The following is a 20,650-nucleotide window of genomic DNA, read 5'->3' as shown; positions in this document are numbered from 1 at the left end:
CAGCCTGAAAATAAAATCGCTCTCTATATTATAAAGATATCTCACCGCCGCCGCCGTGTCAGGAATTCAGACCTTTCTTCCACTACCCGCCCTTCCCCTCAGTATCTCACCTCCTCCTTTCCTCTGCCGTCAGGCTCTTCACCAGGAAGACCGCTTTTCCTTTTACCTTTCGTATATGTTCTCAGATCTTGACAGACTTAACCTCGAACCCACGTATATGCCCTTATACTTGGACAGATTTAATCTCGAACTTATATATGTGCTCCCATTCTTTTACAGATCTAACCCTTTACTCCACATATATGCCCTCATACCTTCACAGATTTAACCTTTTACCCCAGATATATGCCTTCATACCTTGCCAGATTTAATCCTTTACCTCACATACATGCCCTCATACCCTTACAGATTTAACACTGTACCCACACATATACAATATATATCCATCTTAGAATCAGGGAATCTTTGACCCGAAATATACCTTTATACTTACACAGATTCAACCCTTTACTCTGAATACACACCCTTATACCTATAGAGTCAAATAACCCTATATGTATATTGTAACGTGGCGTTTCAAAGTCGCGCGTCACAAGGGCACACAACCGTTATTATTTCTAGTTTACGCGTCCTCAGCAGGGTACTCCAACCGAACTCGATACAAAATAGGCAATAACTAGTTTTAACCAATTCTTTCTTTGTAAATTCTGTATTTCGCACTTCGGCGCACGATAATAAGGTACTTGGACGACAACGATCCTGACCACCGAGGGACCGATATCTATCGTTTCCAGCTTTCGACGACTTCGCCGACCGACGGTCTAATCAGATTATACTGGCTACATTCACCGCATCCACTATATTCCGTATTCGACTGGCTAACGATGAGAAGTTAAGACTCACGATACGACCCGTACTAGAAGAATCCAAAGTATTTCTTATCGTTTTTCGTTTTGTATTTTTTTTCTGTGTCCCGACCAGCCTAACCTTCCAACGAGCGGTCCGGAAGAAGATAGTGTCGCTGAGAGATAAGGCGGAGACGATATCGTTGCCTAGGCACTGTCGTACTACCAAGACTAGCGAAACGTTTGTATAGTATCCGTCAAACTTCTTGGACAAACGACCTTGAATGCGCAAAAACGAAAAATAGGTCTCTTTGGCGGTGTGGTGCGGGACGCGGAGGCGGGGCGCGCTCTGATTGGTTGGTCAGTTGACGCTTGCCTCCAGCGCATCGTTAACGTCCCGCTGCAGCGCTGGTCTCTTGTGTACACTCGCGTTCAGTGATTATATTAGCTAACGCAATCATGAAAAATTGTGTCTTTCATTGACATATTATTTTTGCACGTAAGTGTACAATGCGCAAACTTTCCCCCACCACCTCGCGCGATGGCCAAGAAGTTTGACGGGTACTGTATCCAGCTTGGAAACCACAGAATGTAAAGTCTGTCATTACTGAGATGCTGACACATTCCTGGCAGGTGCCTGAAAGTGTCGGTGAGAGTACTTGTGTCTCTGTAGTAATCGTTTACCGCATCTCGCCACCTACGTACGACTTGAACTGCCAACAACGTGGGTTGACGTTCACCTGGTTGACCTCACCAGGAGTTACGTACACCTGGCTACGTCAAAAAATCGATTTTTCATAAATTTGTTCATTCGAAAGTACTATCCTTCGAGTGACTATCCTGCAGGCCGGGTGAGCAGCGACAAGGCCATCAAAAGAAGGAACAATGAGGTTAACACAGCAAAAAAAAGATCTAATGGAAGCGTCGACATTTCAGGAAGATTCGTCATATATACAGAGATCTAGTTTTGCATAGTTATATTTCCCACAATAATTTAGTACTTGTGCGCCGTTTTTTTGATACTTCGCATAGTTTTTTTCGTTATGAGTAGTGAAAAATTTTGAGGCGAAAAATCGGCTTTTTTGTTCCAAAGACTGCGAGGATCCGAAAAAATGTAATTTTTAAATCCCGGTTTACTGAGTACTAGTTTCATCTATCTACTTTAGGACATTTTTTTTTTTTTTATTTTAATATAAGAAATAGTGAAGGCACGTCCGGTACCACAAACGCTATCAAGAAAAACATGTCTCAGGAAAACGACTGTAACTTTTTTACCGTTTGAAATTTTTCAACCAAATTTTCACACAATATGGATAATATGTCAGACTTTAAACTATAAGTAATGATTGTTCAATAAAATTCAGTTTTAAGTACGAAAAAAATTCTTAAACGTAATCTTAGTTTTAGCCGCCCCAGTTGTATGTAACCCCTTATCTCTTTTTCGATAACATGAAAAGCAGCTTCATTTATTGGCACGACACCGGAATATTCTACGATTTGACGATATTCAACCTGATGACTCATCGCCCTACCAAATTTGACAGAAACACTTCAAATCCGCTGAGCGCCACGGTCTCCGCCAGGCCACCTAACGGCAGTCCACTCGTCAAGTTCGTACATCAGTGCCATCTATTTCTCGTCCTTTCTATGAACCCTGCGCGGGAAAAAACGGTTCTAACTTTGCCACTTCTCGTTAAACTACCGATGCGCTTAGAATTATTTGTAACAACTTTTCGTTCTACCTTCGTAACGACTTGGCGTGTTTTTCGTATCGTTGAAAATACCTTTTGGGCCTTAGTACCTTTTGTTGTAACTCTCGATTTCGGATTATCGTTACATTTTAGATTTCGTAAGTAAGCTTTCGTTATCACACAACCCCCTGTGTTATGATTTTCGATTTTTGCTGAGCAAATAGTTCTTACTGATTATTGCATAACAACCCGACGAGGTCATTCTTCGGCGTTCGGGTTCTTGCCCTTCTCCGGTTTTCGTGCCAATGTCATTTTATCTTGACTATCACATATTTTGTATTCAATATTTTGAGTTTGTCAATTTGATACCGAATTTAGTTTTTGTCCTAGTTATTACTGTTTTATACGCTCTACGCTCCACTCCCTGGCGTGTGTGAGTGAGCACATATGCGAGTGTCTGTGTGCGAACAATGTCATATCTTGCTTCGTCTCTGTACCGATGATTTTGGGACTTATTACTGATCTATCGTGTTGTCTCTACATCAATTTCAGGTTGGGATATAGTGTGTAAATTTTCATTTCGCGTACTAAGCCAGTGTGTTACTTTTGCCCCTATTTTACCGTGTTATATCGTGTAACTATTCTACCCTGATTTAATCTTTTGATTAATAATTAAAATATTGTGTTTCTACTTTATTGTATCAACTCGTATACCATTATATTGATTCGTGTAGGGTAATTTCTTCACAATTATATCATAAGTTGTGCTACAATTTTTGTTGTACCATTCACATCTCCGGTAATTTTATTCTGAAATCTGTTGTATTATTTTTATATCCTATTTCTTTGGTCTATCCCCACTCTTTCCGCCGCCTTCTGCAACGTGGACGACGTAGTATGTCGGGTTCTGTATTACCGACCTTTCCGGGAATGCCTGTACGAGGCAGTCTAACTGAAGTCTCCTTATCCACCCCGAATAAGTTTCTACCTTACTTACTAACTCTTTTGTTCCGTTTGCGTGTATCCTTTTCACTCCTTGCCCCCACGTTCCTTTCCTCCAATTACTGACAGCAGAGCTTATCGTTTGATTCAGGTAATTTCCTTGATTCAACTTTGTTTTCTTTGCTGACATTTTGTTTTGTCGATTCTTCGTTTCGTTGACACTTAGTGCCTGGCGCTTGATATTTGTTCCTAATCTTGTTTTCCGATATTTCTTGCTTTTTTAATTACTCCGTTATTTTGGTTTATTGCTTTAAATTTACTTTGGGCGTTTACTAGCCTGCTCGTCTGAACACTAACTTTTCGTAGGATGAAAGTGACACGGTTACGTTGTTTCAAAAAAAAGTAGACCGTATGAAAAAGTCGTCAAAATAATTAAAAAAAATTAATTATATAAAGATTTTTATGCACTTTTATTTTTTCAAATAAACAATTGTTCTAAAAAAATGGGAGTTTTTTTTTAGAAATATTTTAACTCGTCTAACGCCAAGGTATGAAAAAAAGCATTTACAAAGCATGACAAGAAATTTTGTTTTTCGTAGACCAATGTTATTATGCATGGTGTATATGACTAATAAAGTTGATGGCGGTGATAACAATAAAGATGAAATACAGATAGCGATACAATGATAGCAATATCAATAACGATGATGATGACGATAACGATAACGATAACGATAACGATAACGATAACGATAACGATAACGATAACGATAACGATTGCGATAGCGATAGCGATAACGATGTCGATGAAAGTGATAATGACAATAATAGTAGTGTTATAGTACTAATAGATCAAGTTTTCTAATCGTGCGTATACGCTATATCGCTAAATATTATCTCAATCTGACGAATGGAAAAAATTGTGGAAAATGATACAAATGTAGGCGGTGCGATCGTTGATACCAATCTGTTTAATAATAATGAAAATGATAGTAATCACCACCAAGCCCACAATACGCTTTCGGCTAAGTCCCCATAAGCGATCAGCTTGTGCGGGGCGAGGAAGAGAGAGGTTAGTGACCACTTTTATACGTCTGCAGCTATCTTGACGTTTAATAAAAGCACCCGAATTTAAACAGGCGGCAATGAAAACTGCAAAACACCTTGCGCAGGTGCAACCGGACCAAATTGCACTACTACGGAAGTAGGCGGTAGCAGTAGTATTTTTGTCTATCCTACAGATGTTTCACCTAACTCGTACAAATTAGGTAGACTAGCAGATATTTACTTCAGACACTTGCACTTGCACTAAATTACGTCTATGGATAGCTGATATACTTTCTTTCGCACTCATTGCGTCCTATCCAAGCCCCGCTCCCTTAACTCACGTACCGTGATATATAGAACTGGTGAAATTCTTGAAAAGCACAGTCACTACATATTCTTTTTTTCAAGACATTACAATCTTTGTTCACAGGCAAATTATGTGCCCATTTTAGTTTTAAACGTACAGCAAAATGGGATTTCGATAGAATTTCCTAATGAATGTTACGGTATTATGAAATTGTAAATAGCTCACATTCTTCCATTCGTAATATGAAACAGTTATAATTGCTCATAAGGATATTCAAAATAGAAACTGCTGTTGGCCATTTTGAATACCAAATCGATGGCCCCTAATAAAATTCACTCAACCTTAGAGAGGCTGTTTGTAAAAAACTTTGGCGTGATAATTATAATCCAAGTAACTCTACAGACGGCGATGATGAAACAATTATCGTCTATGCTTACAGACAGGAATGAACTGTTTTGTCATCCCGGTCCGTAGAGTTGCTTGACTTATAATCGTCACACCAAAGTGAGGTCTTTCATAATCAGCCTCTTTAAAGTTAAGTGAATTTTATTAAGGGCCGACGAAATACATATTTGAAGTGACATCGTTTCCAATATTACCCAACCCTCTGAACTATAATATGGTGTATTTTCTGTTAGATTTTCGATGGACAGTTAATTTTGGAATACATGTCTGCTTGTAGCTAATCGTCTTGTATTTTATTTTCTCTTGTCAATTTCATCCTCTTTGCACCACTATTTCCATAGTTATAAATCTGAGACGTTTCTTTTTATTCTATCTACCGATGGTACTATACTGCATAGAGGGAGCGGTGCCGAGACTGGAGCTACATGATGCCTGGTAATCACGTGTTAACCCTTCCATCACAATCTGCTTTCATATATTCTTATATTGACGTAATATGAAAATAATGATTAGCAGTACGTAGTCAATCTATCTACATGACATAAAGGGGGATAGATTTATATTATGTATGTACAAAAATAGCGTTGTCACACCACCTAGAAATAATAAATTCGATTATAATAACTCTTTATTACTATACATATTCTACTTTGTCTACTCCTATTCAGAGCTGATACTAATTTTATTATTATCTCTTGTTTTTCATAAACTTTCTTTTCTACTTCCTTTTACCAATGTGAATAAATTTATGAAAAAAAAAAAAACAACAATGATTCAGGAAAATTGTCATAAGTATTCACACAAATGATTTCCGGACTTTTCTAGATACATGATTTGATGTATTGGTACGATTATAGTAAAATTTATTCACATTATAATATGCAATAATGTAATGCAAAGCGAAGTTCACTTACAACTAAATAATGATACACGGAGAAAAAAGATATACGAGTGAATACGGTTATCTGGAAATGACAGTTATGGTTGGAGAAATGTTTTCAATTCCAAAATATTTTATCCCTAAAAGAATAATACTATTTATCACTTCAACAAGCCGACTTAGAAAAAGCAGCCATACGCATAAGTGGTCAAGTGAATATGGCTAGTATGAGAAATCGGTAATGGTATTTTAAATAGTGATATGGTTGTGTAAGCGATACTCGCCATAATTTTTGCTCCAAAGACTATCGTGTATACTCAAATCTACCGTAATCTGGAATATACCCGGCTAATTTAAGTTTTTCTCTCCGTGTAATGGCACCAATAATAATGATAACAACAAATAAATTGTCAAAATAGTGCATTGGCTTACCCAAACTTTGAATAATCTACTTAAGGGGGGTGCGCCATTTTTTTATTTTCTTTGCCTCGTTTTGTGCTTCAAGGTGTTAAGAATAAGTGTGCCAAATTTCATCCCGAAATCCGCAAAATTGAATTAAATTAGCATATGAACACTGTAAGTACTCCATATCCTTGTAAATTGTACTCAAGTTTGAACGCGTTTTTCGCGGAACAGCTGTTTTGCAACTAGTGTGCACGATATTTGAAAAACCAGTAGAGCGATCGACTACAAATTTTAACAGCATGCAGAGCCATACATCCTCTTATCGTTTGATGAACGAAAAAAGCGATGTGTAGTCAGTTCATTTCATCAGTAGTCATTTCACAAAAAAATAATTTTGTGATTCATCAAACGGCAGCTACATGTTTACAAACTGGGGAAGGGTTGAAATTCCGAATATTTTGGTGGCGAAATTTAAAGTCAAGAAATAAAATTTTGACGAAACATCAAAGTATTGAATGGTCCGAAACCCGACGCTTAAAGTTCCGAAAATGCAAAGTTCGGAAAGGGAAAAATTCCGAACGAGCACAACTTCGACAACTCAAAGTTCTGAAAGTGCGAAAATCAAAAAATCTGATACATGGAAATTCCGAATGATCGCAGATTTTCAGGTCTGTAAATTTCTGGCTTGGTGAAATTTCACCCCTTTGATCTTTCTTTGTTTTGGATTTTCGATATTCTTAAGTTCGCAATCCTGGTAATTTTGATTTTCGGTTTTTCTCATTTTTTGTCACCCACTCGTTGGGTAAACTACGCTATGCGAGTATATTTCAATTTTCGGTATTGTAATTTACCGAATCTTTATTTTTCGAAATTTTTCTCGATCGGAACTTTACTTTTCGGAACTTTACTCTACTGTAATTTAAATTTTAGCAATCTCGCATTTGGGAACTTTGAGTAGTCGAGTTCTCGACCATTCGAAACTTTGTTGTTTCGTAAAAATTTGATTTCTTTACTTCAAGTTTCGCCACAGAATAATTTGGAATAAGGCGTTTTCGGAACTTTTTAAATTCGGAACTTCAACCTCGCCCCTAGAAACTAAAATTCCGTTCGGTTTTCTCATTCAGACTACCAGAAGTGAAGAAACCCTGCACCCCTGCGGCTGCAAAACTGCGTCCGGGGGTCACGGATGAGGAAGATGTGAACATGTAAAATATCAATTAATACAAGCTGCAAATTTTGGAAGTAATTAATTGAACAGTTTTATATTTATTGAATCCAAAAAAACTCATTTTAGCGGAAGAAATGGGACACCTTCCATAAGGGAAACTTCGGTGAAAATTTTAAAACCGTTACTAGAAGTCGTATAAAAAATCCTTCCACTAATTTTTATATTATGGTAATATAGGCTTTCAAACAAAGTTTCAATACAGGAGATTGAAACTTTTTTTCAATGCATATAATACCATAACCTAAAAATTGGTTGAAAGTTTTTTTTATGACTGGTTTTAATCGTATAAGAATTAAAAAATCGATTTTTCTCCAAAGTTTTACCGAAGTCTTCTCTTAAAGAAGTTCCTGTTGCCGGAAATGACTAATTTAAATTCAGTCCTATCATTGTGCCCTGAATTTACGTGTCAGTGTACAGTAATTTTCAAAAAACAGTATGAATTTAACAGAAATATTCGTGGCAGAAAAGCATTGGACAATATATATTCCATGCGTGACTAAATGATATACTATACCTACATTACGAGTGAATTGCGGAACAGCAAAGTTTTGTACGACGTATGAAGCGAATTAGAAATCAGCTATTGATGTGTATAATGTCTGTATATGATAACTTATCTTGTTACACCTACTATAAAAAGTATGCGAATTGGTAAAATAATACTGTATGTTTATCACAATAAAAGTGTGGCACATTTTTCTTTTTGTATTATATAAGTTAGTGGATTCACGTCAGCTAACCTCAGACAAAAACGGTTCTGAAATTTGACACTTTTGTAGTGCTAACGAAGAAAAAAGTCTCCGCTAGTGTGTAAAATTTGTCAATATGGCTATCTCAAAAACAGCAATTTCAAATAGAGAAACTTTTGTCATTATTAATTTTAGAGAGGTCACATTTTTGTTGTATTTTTTTAGTGCCAAACTCCTGTGTAATTTAAATGAGTCAATTAGGCTCAATTTAGTCGTGACGGGATACTACATACAGATTGTCTGAATTTGAAAGAGTGTTAGCAAATGTTTTTCAATTATGACCTTGAATGATTTTGAATACAAAGATATTGTGAGAAGTTGAGGTTCAACAGAAAAAACTCGTCTCATTTATCAATAAATAAACAAATGATACGACATTGGCCGACCGGAACAAAAATATAATCATTTAAAAATCAGTAATAAATAAATTTTAGTCGATTAAATGCGGATTTTTTGATTTACTGTTCTGTTGAGAACAGGCTATTTTAATAAATTCAACGCAATCGACTTAACTTCATCTTTATAATTCTTGATGCTACTATTTTCTTAGTTTTCGAATACGCTTGATTGCAGTGATTTTTTGTTGCTCCAATTTTATTAAAATAGACTTTTCGAGATGAAAAATCCCATATGTATAAGTCAATCTTATTGTATAATTTTTGATCACATGTTACTTTATTTGAACTGCAAGAGTTAGAGACGTTCGTGAATTTTTTAAACCTAGTTCTTGTATCGTATAATAAAAAGCCCACTTCCTGCGGATAAAAGTGAAATATAATCATTCGGTAATTTGGATATGTATAGAGACATGAATTTTTAGACGTTATAAAATTCAAATACCCGTATATTCGTTATTTTTTCCAAACTTTCAAAACACTATATTGATATTGTTTATTCTCGGTAGCGCTATAGGTACATTAAATTATAAAAATCTATTACTCTGCTTACCTGTCTTTTTTTAAGTGGCATGGCATGAGCACGCTCGTGATATCTTATACTTACTACCAATTTATAAATATAATTGATTTCAACGAGTTCTAAAAGAAACAAATCTGATCTTGGCGATCGGCCAAACTGGTCTTGTGTACAGAAACTTTTTTTCTGACTTGTATTCGTATACTGCTTTATTATTCACAGAAAATACAATTTCGATTTTCTAGCATATGAGAAAACGATTGCTACTTATGTATGATACGTATGTATGCATGCGATGTACAGGGGATTCGATAGCATCAGATTTTCATCCAATTAATTGTGAATGAATAACGCGGTTGTCTCATTTCCTCTTACTACATCACTGTCGAATGTAGTAAGTTTTCCATAATTTTAAGCATTCAAACCTTAAAACTCTCTTGATGCTGTCTAGATACATTTTAATGAACATATAGTTGTAATATCTCAAAAACTAGATTATTTTGTTGCATAATTTAGAACAAAAAACAGCTGAAGTTACCAAACTCGTAACTAATACGAACAAATTATTTTTCCCAGCAATATATCCTTCATTTTTAGCTAGATTAGTTATATAAACATGCAAACTAAACGTGATATGGTTATGGGCAAATGAACATTATACACCTAACAAGGAACACCAATTTGGTGTCCCCCTTTTTTATCGACAGAAAAACGATTTAAAGCGGTGAAATCGATTCCCAAAGATGGGCACACAGCGGGATGATTTCTTGATGCACTTGTTGCATTAGAATGAAGCGAACGCTGAAATGTTCTATTAATGAATAGAAACATTGCAGCGTTGGTTTCATTCAAATCCATGAAGTGCTTCTATCCAAAATTGAGAAACCACCTCATTGAATGCACATTTTTGGGAGCCATTTTCACCCAGTTAAACAGTTTTTCTGCCGATAAATAATAATACGAGTCTTTTAGTTTTCAATGTTCTAGAACATATGTGAGGTGCAACGACAAAATGGGGGGGAGAGGGGGGGGACACCAAACTGATGCTCCTTGTAAGGCATATTTGGAAAACGCGTTTAACTAAATGATGCAACGTTGAATATTATTGATTGTTAATTATACAGTATCTTCACCATTTCACTGATGCTAACAAGTATTTGTAGAGTGATATACGATCCATGTGCATGCCTCCGCGCTACAAACATTTGTAAACGTATATTATAAGAAAACATGACTCACCCTGGCAGCTATAGAGGTTGTTGGTTTTTCGAGAAGATCCCAGAGACATTTTTGATATTGCGCACATTTTCCTTCCCCGAATTCCTCCTCCTCTCGTTGCCGAAGAGACTCGGCCTCTTTTCTCATTTCCTCGTGAACGTGCTCCTTCCGTTGGTGGTATTTGTGCTGGCAGCAGCTTTCGAGATAAAGCTCGTCGATACCCCAGTACTCTAAGTCATCGCTGAATGCTAGAACGCACATCTCGTCAACTAAATGGAGTTTCCCAGTCCTGTAGAAATTTAATATTGAGCTAAACGACTTGGGATGTCGATCGAAAAAAAATTCGTTGTCTATAAGCGAGTAATCGTCACAAAGCTCAGTTATTGCTTCGTGAGTATTGCAGTCTCGGAGACGTCCGAGACGAGTGTGAGGCAGTCTTTCCAGAGTACGCCAAAGAACTTCGTGTTTAACACCACCGACATTAATGCAGACTCTTCTGTTCAAAGCTTTTGAACGCATCAGCATGAAAGGCTCCGGTGGTAAGGATGTCATGGAACGCGAATAAATGCGTTGTTGCATGTGAAGAGGAAGAGGTGGTGGGGGTGGTGGCAACGGTGGCGGAAGCATCGATGGTAGCGAAGCTGGAACTGTTGAGAATGAAGCATAACGAACTTCTTTATTGCCCAGGCTACCAAGGTTCCCAAGGTTCGACATGTTTCCAACCGTGACAAGCGATGGGTCATATGTGAAAGAGTCCATCGTTGACTCAAGATGAGGGACCTGAGTATAAATCGAAGTAGGAACTCCATTTCCGTTGCGTTCTGGGTCGGCACCCGTTTCATCATCAAACCTTCTGTCGTTCAGCATGAGATTAACTTTAGCTTGAATGTCAATCTATGCTTGACGATCAGTCGCCTTTCAGTTTCATCCGCCAGTGGAACTCTGGTCCTCTTTTACCAACCTCCCACCAGTTGGCCACATCTTAATGTTAGTCCTAAAACAAAAAACAGTGTTCGTGGTCAGTTGATCTAACACAACTTTACTGCATCTTTGTGTATAATCGATGTATCTACAACGCTTTGATCCTACGATGTTATAGATCTCAGTTTAGAGATCCAAGTACTAGAACTTTTCACGCTACAATCCATACCTATAGAGAGAAAAGAAATCAATCGCAGTTGAAATTACTCGAATTACTCAACATCTTTGAAATAGAAATGATCTAAAATAGCTTGAGATCAAATGCAATTGACAGAAATCTTCGAAATCTTACAATCATTCTTGAACTAATCTGTAAATGAATATCCACTTGTAAAAAAATTACTAGAGTTAGCATCTTATAGTTCACTAAGGAACTCTGTGCTAGGTGTCTCCCTCTTTCACGATTAACGGGTTGTAATAGGATGAAGCAAACGGCGTTTTTATCGACCGGACCGCAATATAACAAATTCACCTGTCATTCCACGACAGGGGCACAGATCGGACTTTATTGAATTGAAAATCGATGTTTAAGGATGCTTTATATTGACAATTCTGAGCACTGTTTTAATTAATTACATTTTAATTAAAAATTACGAATGTGTTTATTAATTTAAAAAAATTTTAGTGACATTCCTAATTTATAATTGCAAAAAAAAAAATCGATACCAATTACATTTATAATTTGTAATTAGAATGAAAACCGTCACTGATTACATTTGTAATTTGTAATCAAAATTTTTCTATTTAGAAATTGTAATCGTAGTATTTTTGTTTTTTACTCAATTACAAATTACGAACATAATTGGTAATTTCAACGTAATTCATTACACAAAGTAATTAGTGGTGGTCAACATTGACCAGTATTTCCTCCAAAATTGATTGTTATATGTTTTATGTCCTCTACTTGTATCCTGTTTAGGTTATGTGGAGAATGTACTCGAGAATTGAATTACGAAAATCCAACAGATGGTGGATGGCGGGAAGAACGCGTGTAGGATGAGTGATCCGTAATCATATTCGACGGTGTGTATTAATTCCTTTATCCAATACTATTTTCCTTATGCCAAATAAACATCTTGAAATCGTTAAACAAGTTGATGCCATGATTATCCTATACTTAGTAATGTATGCAACTCCAAGTCGATTGATATCACATTAAAATTTCCTTTTTATCCATTTTTTGAAGAATTTGCGACGACTAAATGTGTATTTCATCGTAAGAATGCTTGTTTGTATAAATAGATCGGTCATGACGTACATCATTGCAAGAAAGATCGAGCGAGTGAGACTTCAAGTTGAAAATAAAATAAGGAAATACGGTATAAGTAGTGCCTGGTAGAAATAATTTTACAGAAGAGAGAGAAGCAAACACTGAAAACAAACATTAACTATAACTATAGTGGGGCGTCCGACGCAAATACAGAGGATATAGTAACAACAATGTGAGTAAAGTTGGATTTGGACAAACAGATTGTATATGTATATCGTGCGTTGCGTCAATCACGTAGGTGTGGCCACACGAATCCATGGCGCATCACGTCTGAGAGAATCTCACCAGATAACAGGCATAGGAGTAGTAACTGTTAACGCATAAAAACTGTTCAAGTGCCGAAATATTGAAATAAATATACCAAGACTGAGAGTTGAGATAAGCTAAAACATAGAAGTGTATACAAAAAGCAGACTATAATAAAACAGGTTGAAAGCCTTGCAAATCAGTGTGCAGAGGAAGTATATTGTCTATCCAGAACTTCTAACAACCATTTATTTATTCACCTCAGACAAATGAATTGAAGAAAATGATAATAAATAAAGACAGCCTCTGTATCAGAAGCCAGAAGCATATCCATATAAAGCGTATAATTGAAAGTTATATGGAAAATAACTAGAAATTTTTTCAATTAACGATATTAAGGGAGTGCCCTGATCGATTTCAACGTTAACGTATATATATCTCCAAATATCGTAGTTCATGTATCTCATTGACAAACGTGAAAAAGAGCTTAATCCTTTCATGCATGCATTTTTCTTACATGCGATTCCCTTGAAATTTTGCATACATGGGCTTTCGGGGTCGCAAATTGTGAATCTGAATTCGAAATTTAAAAAGTCAAAATAGTGGATCTAACATAGTGGACAAACAAAAACAATAAATCGAAAAATTTTGATTTAATTTTGTAAAATTTTTTGGTGTGTAATAAGTTTGAGTAAAAATTGGCATTCAGAATTTCATGGTAGATTAGGAGAGAATGCTTTTTTTCATGGAAAAGTAGAGATTTCCACCATTTGTTTACATGTGCACTAAATAAATAAATAAATTTTCTTTTTTTTTTTAGACGTATTGTTAGAAATATTTCAGTGACCACGTGGGACCAAATAATTCGAGAGTTGTTACCAAAAAAGTAGCTTAATAAGTAGAAGGTAGGTTAAAAAAATTTTTAAATTTGCAATATATAAATAAAAGAATTTGTTTTTTAGACTCAGAAATATTTCAGGAACCACGTGGAATCAAAAAATTCGAGAGTTGTTACCAAAAAGTAGCTTAATAAATAAAAAGCTACACAAAAAGGTGGGACGCTGAGCGTCCCAGAGTGAGTTAAAGAGTTATCTGGGTTAACAGCCACATTCTATATGTAATTCTCAACAAACATACTCCGAAATCACAGTAGTAAATTTGCAGAATTCATGACATTTCTTTAATTCTGCGTCTAAGGAAACAAATTGAAGTATTTTTGTTCAGAATTGCATATAGGGCATTCCCAACATATAGAATGGGGCCTTTAAGTGTTTTTCCGCGTTTGAGATACGTGGACTTTGAGATTTGTAGATGTACACATTAATGTCGAAATCGACCAGGGCACCCCCTTAAGTGTTTCAGCAGTGGCCAATTAAAACTGTTTATTCGTTAACGATAGAAAAAGAGAGTATGTGAAACACTATCAATGATAAATGGCTCATAAAGTACTAAGGAAATAATCTAAGCAATTCCCAAATATATATAGTGTCGGAGAAGGATGTGCAATAGCCATAAAACAAGCTTGACTAAGTGAACGTTGTTGTGTCCCGAACGAGAAGACATACAATTATGTGTTTATTTATGCAGAGAATACTTTATGGTTGTGTGCAAGAATAACGTGTTCAACATTATATACATTCATTCAGACGAAGGTAATAAATTATTTGAACGACCAAACGATAGTTTCGTACAGTTCGATGGTTACGAAGGAGAGTTTTCCGAGAATACAAAGAGTTCTTTTATCGCCACTTGCAGAGTCGAATAAAAATTTTGGTGACATTATATTGGTACAATTCCATAACAACATGAACATTTTACATACGGGTAATATTATGTATACTTATTTTGAGCACCGTTACACGGTCATATTGCATTGCAAACAATTGAAAAACCTTAACAGGAAAAAGAAACACAAGATTCAAATCAGTAACGTTACAATACAACAAAATATTGAAACAAAAAATACTGTTTCGCAACTCTAAAATGAATTTGAAGGAGTCGAATTTGCAAAATATGAAAATGTTTTGTTTCGTTAGAGTTAACTGAAATTTCATACTCAATCTTCATGTTGTGAAATAACGATTTTTCCTAAAAATGTATTGTCACACTTTAACATTATGAATTAAGTTCTCACAAAAAGTAGGTTGTACAATATGAATATGGAGTAACAGTAGAAGATAATTTACATAAACGAAAAAATAAACACGGGTAGATCAAATATGCAAATAAGTAAACAAATAAATGTACGACGAGACATCAAATACGACATGCAGATTGCAAATGAAGTGTAAAATAGTGTTTTAGAATTACGTAAAATGCATAGATTGTGATATTTATACCTCATGTAGTGACTTGATGATCATTTATGTCATGTCGACCCTCCACCGTTAAATAGCCCAGTCAATCTAGTCAATCTAGACATTTGAAATAGCCAAAATTGGGGGAAAGCTGAATTTTTGTGAAGAGCTTGGGTTCACCATGAGAAAGAAAGTTTCAAAAGTCCCCATTAATCCCATGTGCGCTACAAAAGTTATTCGGGGTCAAAGGTCAAAATTTGAGGTCTTTTGGATTTTTTTCGGAAACGGTGAGTTTTATCGAAAAAGTACTTTTGACCAAAGTTGTAGATCCTCAAATTATCTACAAAAATGGTATTTATAATTTTTTTTCCAAGAGTCACCATTTCTGAGATATCGCGATTGTAAGAGTCACGTTATACATGATATGCACACATTTCCACGCCACCTATGAGGTAGTGTACTGGACGTGTTTTTTTTTACGTGGTTTCGCCAGTAAGCCTATTCCACGAACTATTATAATGTAATTTTCAAGGACAATACTTTTTTAAATGGAAAAGATTTTAAATGCAGATTGACCGGGCTATAAAGATGAGTATAAAAATCACCATCAACTGCGGAAATCAAGTCTAAGCCAACCACGTGTAAGAGCATCGATGGAAACCAAGTATCGTAAGTGGTTAAATTATGTTATTATATACGACATATCGATCAAGTGATTTAAGAATTCGATCACAGGTCTAAGGTCTACATGCTATTTATGCGGGCGGGTCTTCGAAATTATTTTTTAAACAAACTCCAGAAATTGGTTATTATCGATATGGGACAATGTATTACTATACATATGGGATATTGTTCAAGATCGGAAGTTGCGATCTTAGATCTGCTTCGCAATTTTGCATGCAGAAGTAGTAGTCGACAAACATACCCCGAGTTCTTTAAAATTTTTGGCACCAACTCTATCTGTACATTTAACTTGCTATTTCCGACGCGCCAATTCTCTAAAATCAGAAAATGTTTAGAACAATCTAGTAAAATACAAATACATTTTGAGCCTCTGTCAGAAATGAAGTTTCAAACGGAGGGAAAGGACATTTCGAACCAACAAAACAGATTTTGTTGGAGTCCATTCACTTCAATCTAGTATCCCTTATTTCTTCCAAATACGATAACTTTAATTCAACACTTTCGATATAGTTAGTTTGTCAAAATGATTTATTCAAATGAATTCCTTGAGTCAAAAGTCTTTTCTTGTTGTATCGAATGGAGTATTGGTTCGAGTGAACCAGTCGATGTATTTTCGAAATTGAGTCAACTAAATATCATTTCATTTCAAGTTTATGTATCGTTTCTCTAAGTCGCATGTTAGTTGACGGAAACAAATATGTACTTTAAATAAAATAAGCACATAAATCTAACCGGAACTTGTTTGGTGTAACTGGTTGAATCAGTTGCACCAATTTGTTGATGAGATGAAAGAAACACCACATGCTTTGAAGCAAGTAGAGTATATGTATGTATATTCATCGTAAATATCAGTATACCAGTACAATAAACGGGCACTAGGTGGTGAACTATCTCGCTACGGAAATAGCTTTAAATAAAATCTATTGATACATGTTCTATTTATACTTCGACATATCCAAGAATAATTTTTCGGGCTTTATGCTACGAGTACGGAGCTCTTGGATTGATGTTTCGGTAACACTATACGAAACAGCGAGGTCTGACTTCGCGATGACTGGCTGAGAGATCCTAGGGCTTGAGGTTTTTTCCTAATTTCATGACGGAAACTGGCAATACCTAAGTCGTTCTTGTATCTTTAATGTGATGTGGTTTTGGTAACTTGGCAGATTTTTTTATATTTCCGATACATTTGCCTAGACTTCATTACTTTTTGTAAGTATGCGGCAATGATACTGTTGTACCCAAGTGACCGATCAACTAATTGTCAGTAAACTACAACTTTCATACATCACCACGATGAGAACGCAAAATACTAGTACTGCTGATCCGATTGGCGCACCTATACGTACATACGACTATTTCAATTTTTTTAACAAATAATCAATATATTTATCCTTTTTTTTTTTTGAAAAACACTTCATTCAACCGTCAAGTACAATAAGCATAACTCAAAGGGTATTCCTGGTTACGAGGGGCCAAATGCGCCTGTTTCGGGATTTTTAAATTACCTGTGCAGAAATGTTTCTTAAGTCAGAAAAACAGGTTCCCAGTGGTTCATAACCACTGAAATAGATATATACCTATTTTAGTGTTCATAATTCAATAACGTCCTCCACTCTCTCCAGGGGGTGAAAAATTACATTTAATGCATTTCATTTTCTATCCCAAAACTCGATTGACGGATACGTATGAAAAAAATTATTAATATCTATTACCAAAAGACCCTTTAGGTGAATTAATTTGGGCGTGAAGGACCACTCCCAAGGTACCGAAAAAAATCAATTTGAGTTAAAAATCGTTATATTTCGAAATCAAGTCGATGTAACAAATCTTTTTTTTCCTTCATTTCATTGCTTTAGGTGTATAGTACCTCTATGAATTATTTCAGAGTTTTGCGAGTGGTGCGCCACGTCGAAAATTGCGATTTATGCACATTTTTACCATTCTTTTACTATTTTGACCATGTCTTAAGGAAAAGTTGACTGAATATCCTTGGAATTTCCAAATTATCAGCAACTCAAAATCAGACTTTTAAAATAAAATAAGATATTGGTGATAAATATGATACTATCTAAAATTGAAAAAAGATTTTACATTTGCAGAACCGACGTTCTAGTCTTCTATATGAATTAATTATCTAGTCTTCGTCGCTATCCTCATCAATAATGGGACAAACATTTTCCACGTCAAATAATTTTGATAACATTTGCTCGGGTTGAACTATTTTTGATAAACACCGGAGGTAAAACAAATGGTACACAAGAGCAGCCACATGAGAGCAACATCCAATTGTTCGCAGACCATTTGCACAGCTGCAACAGTATCCTTTGATTGTGTCGATATCAACAAAATTTTCGTCATTATGTATATAACATTTGTACATTTTTCTATTAATATGCCTTAATTTGACTTGAAATCTTATAATTCGAAATGTTAGATAGAATATAGCCTGAGAAAGTTGGTAGGATCAAGTGAAAAACAATTCCAAATCTTCAAATGTGATTTTCGGAAAACCGTTTAAATCCGCAGATGATATTTCACTAAAGGCCATAATCTTTCTGTTATAGTTGGCTGCAGCAACTTTTTCGACGAGGACATTATTCTCGTACCTTTTTAATTTCATTCTGTCGACTATGATATTTAGTTTTCCAACATATGAATTGCGACGTTTACCAGTTAGATTGTGAAGAAAACATGCGAACTAATAGTACGCCTTAGCAACGGCTAAAAGTTTATTCTGGAACTGATGATGCAAGAGTCTGTATTTCTGTCCTGTAATTTCCATGAACAGCTTCAATTACCCATCGAATTTTGCTAACAAAACGTGATTCATTGGATTCGTCTGTCGTAAGTTGGTTCCGATTCCCTTTCAATGCAGGTATGAGTACTCGATAACCTTTCTTTTTTTAAATATCTATAACATCACGAAAACCTGTATCTAGAATGAAATAATCTCCTGGTTTCAAAATACTGCTGAGTCTATGTTCCTTTTTCAAGACATATTTTAAGATGTGCGCATCATTTTTGTTTGCTTCAAAAGATCTTGCAATACCTACAACAAACCCATTCGTGGTACAGATTGTGAACGGTTTGCATAAAGACGTTTTTTTTTTGTCCAGAATAGGATTTTCTTTGATAAATCTTATTCATATTGGATCGATTTCACACGGAGCGAGTACACGTAAGGAAAAGCTCTTGCGATTAACGGTGTCCATAAGTGCAAGTAGAAAAGGAATATCGGTATTCCCATCTCAATTTACTATGGGCAAGAATGAATTGGAAGAAAAATGTTAAATTGTCACGATTCAATATTTTCAGCCCTGAAATAAGACATTTCACCGACTCAAAGCTCTCACATACAAGATGGCGAGGCTGGATGTTAGGGATATTATGACTTGAAAGTGTAATCTCGCAATTTCAAGGATATTCAATTAACTTTTCCTTAAGACATGGTCAAAATCGTAAAAGAATGGTAAAAATGTGCATAAATCGTAATTTTCGACGTGGCGCACCACTCGCAAAAATCTGAAATAATTCATAGGGGTACTATACACCTAAAGCAATGAAATGAAGGAAAAAAAAGTTTTGTTACATCGACTTGATTAAGAAATATAACGATTTTTAACTCAAATTAACTTTTTTCGGCACCTTAGGAGTGGTTCTTCGCGCCCAAATTAATTCACCTAAAGGGTCTTTTGGTAATGGATATTAATAATTTTTTTCATACGGATCCGTCAATCGAGTTTTGAGATAAGAAATGAAATGCATTAAATGTCGTTTTTCACCCCCTGGAGCGGGTGGAGGGGGCTATTGAATTATGAACACTGAAATAGGTATATCTCTATTTCAGTGGTTATGAACCACTGGGCACCTGTTTTTCTGACCTAAGAAACATTTCTGAACAGGTAATTTAAAAATCCCGAAACAGGGGCATTTGGCCCCTCTTAACCAGGGATACCCTTTGTCAGTCTAAATATAAAACTTTATTTTACACACTTTTATACTCTTAACACCAAATTACCAATTAATAATCCATGCCACATGCTCACAATCAGACCTACGTTGCAAGATCTCAAAATACATATGTTATTTTGGGGAATTTGCACACACTTGAAAGTAAAAAGTAAAGTGCATTCATTTTCATGTTGACTTTTTTTGAATAAGATGTGTTCAAAATATTACAGTTTGATTTCGAGCGTACGACGCGTTCTGTCAAAGGAATGAAAAGGAATAGTAAATAACTCATTAACGTTAGATTATTCATAAGATGTTTATGAACCTTACCGATATGTGATCACGTTGCTGGTGAATCAGAAATTTAGAACAATCGCTTCAAAAATTACATAAAATATAATTCTAATGAATGTATTGTTGACATATGTTAATGTGACGTTAGGTTTGTGTTAACTACGCTAAGTTTTTTTTTTAATTAATACCATTTTTATACAATGAAATGGAGATTGTTACTCTTTTTTTCTGCAATTGAAAACATTTTGAGAAATGAAATAACAATTAACAGAACTATATTTACTCGAGTAAT

At 35.5% G+C, this 20,650-nt stretch overlaps 1 protein-coding gene across 7 annotated transcripts in view; it reads right to left on the bottom strand.

Annotated features, from left to right (window-relative positions):
* Positions 1–20,650, bottom strand: part of LOC124297096 (potassium voltage-gated channel protein Shab) — a 109,357-nt gene that overhangs the window by 79,775 nt on the left and 8,932 nt on the right. For all 7 annotated transcript variants that reach the window (XR_006906524.1, XR_006906525.1, XR_006906526.1 and 4 more), the window contains exon 2: positions 10,654–11,626. Coding sequence is in view for 3 of the 7 variants with exons in the window: in XM_046747720.1 (XP_046603676.1) it covers positions 10,654–11,499 (846 nt within the window). In the remaining 4 variants the exon portion in view is untranslated. The remainder of the gene's footprint in view (positions 1–10,653; positions 11,627–20,650) is intronic.

The sequence above is a fragment of the Neodiprion virginianus genome, chromosome 2, assembly GCF_021901495.1.
Source record: "Neodiprion virginianus isolate iyNeoVirg1 chromosome 2, iyNeoVirg1.1, whole genome shotgun sequence".
Classification (NCBI taxonomy): Eukaryota; Metazoa; Arthropoda; class Insecta; order Hymenoptera; family Diprionidae; genus Neodiprion; species Neodiprion virginianus.
The sequence above is the reverse complement of the archived record's forward strand: the minus strand, read 5'-3'. Positions and strand labels throughout refer to the sequence as shown.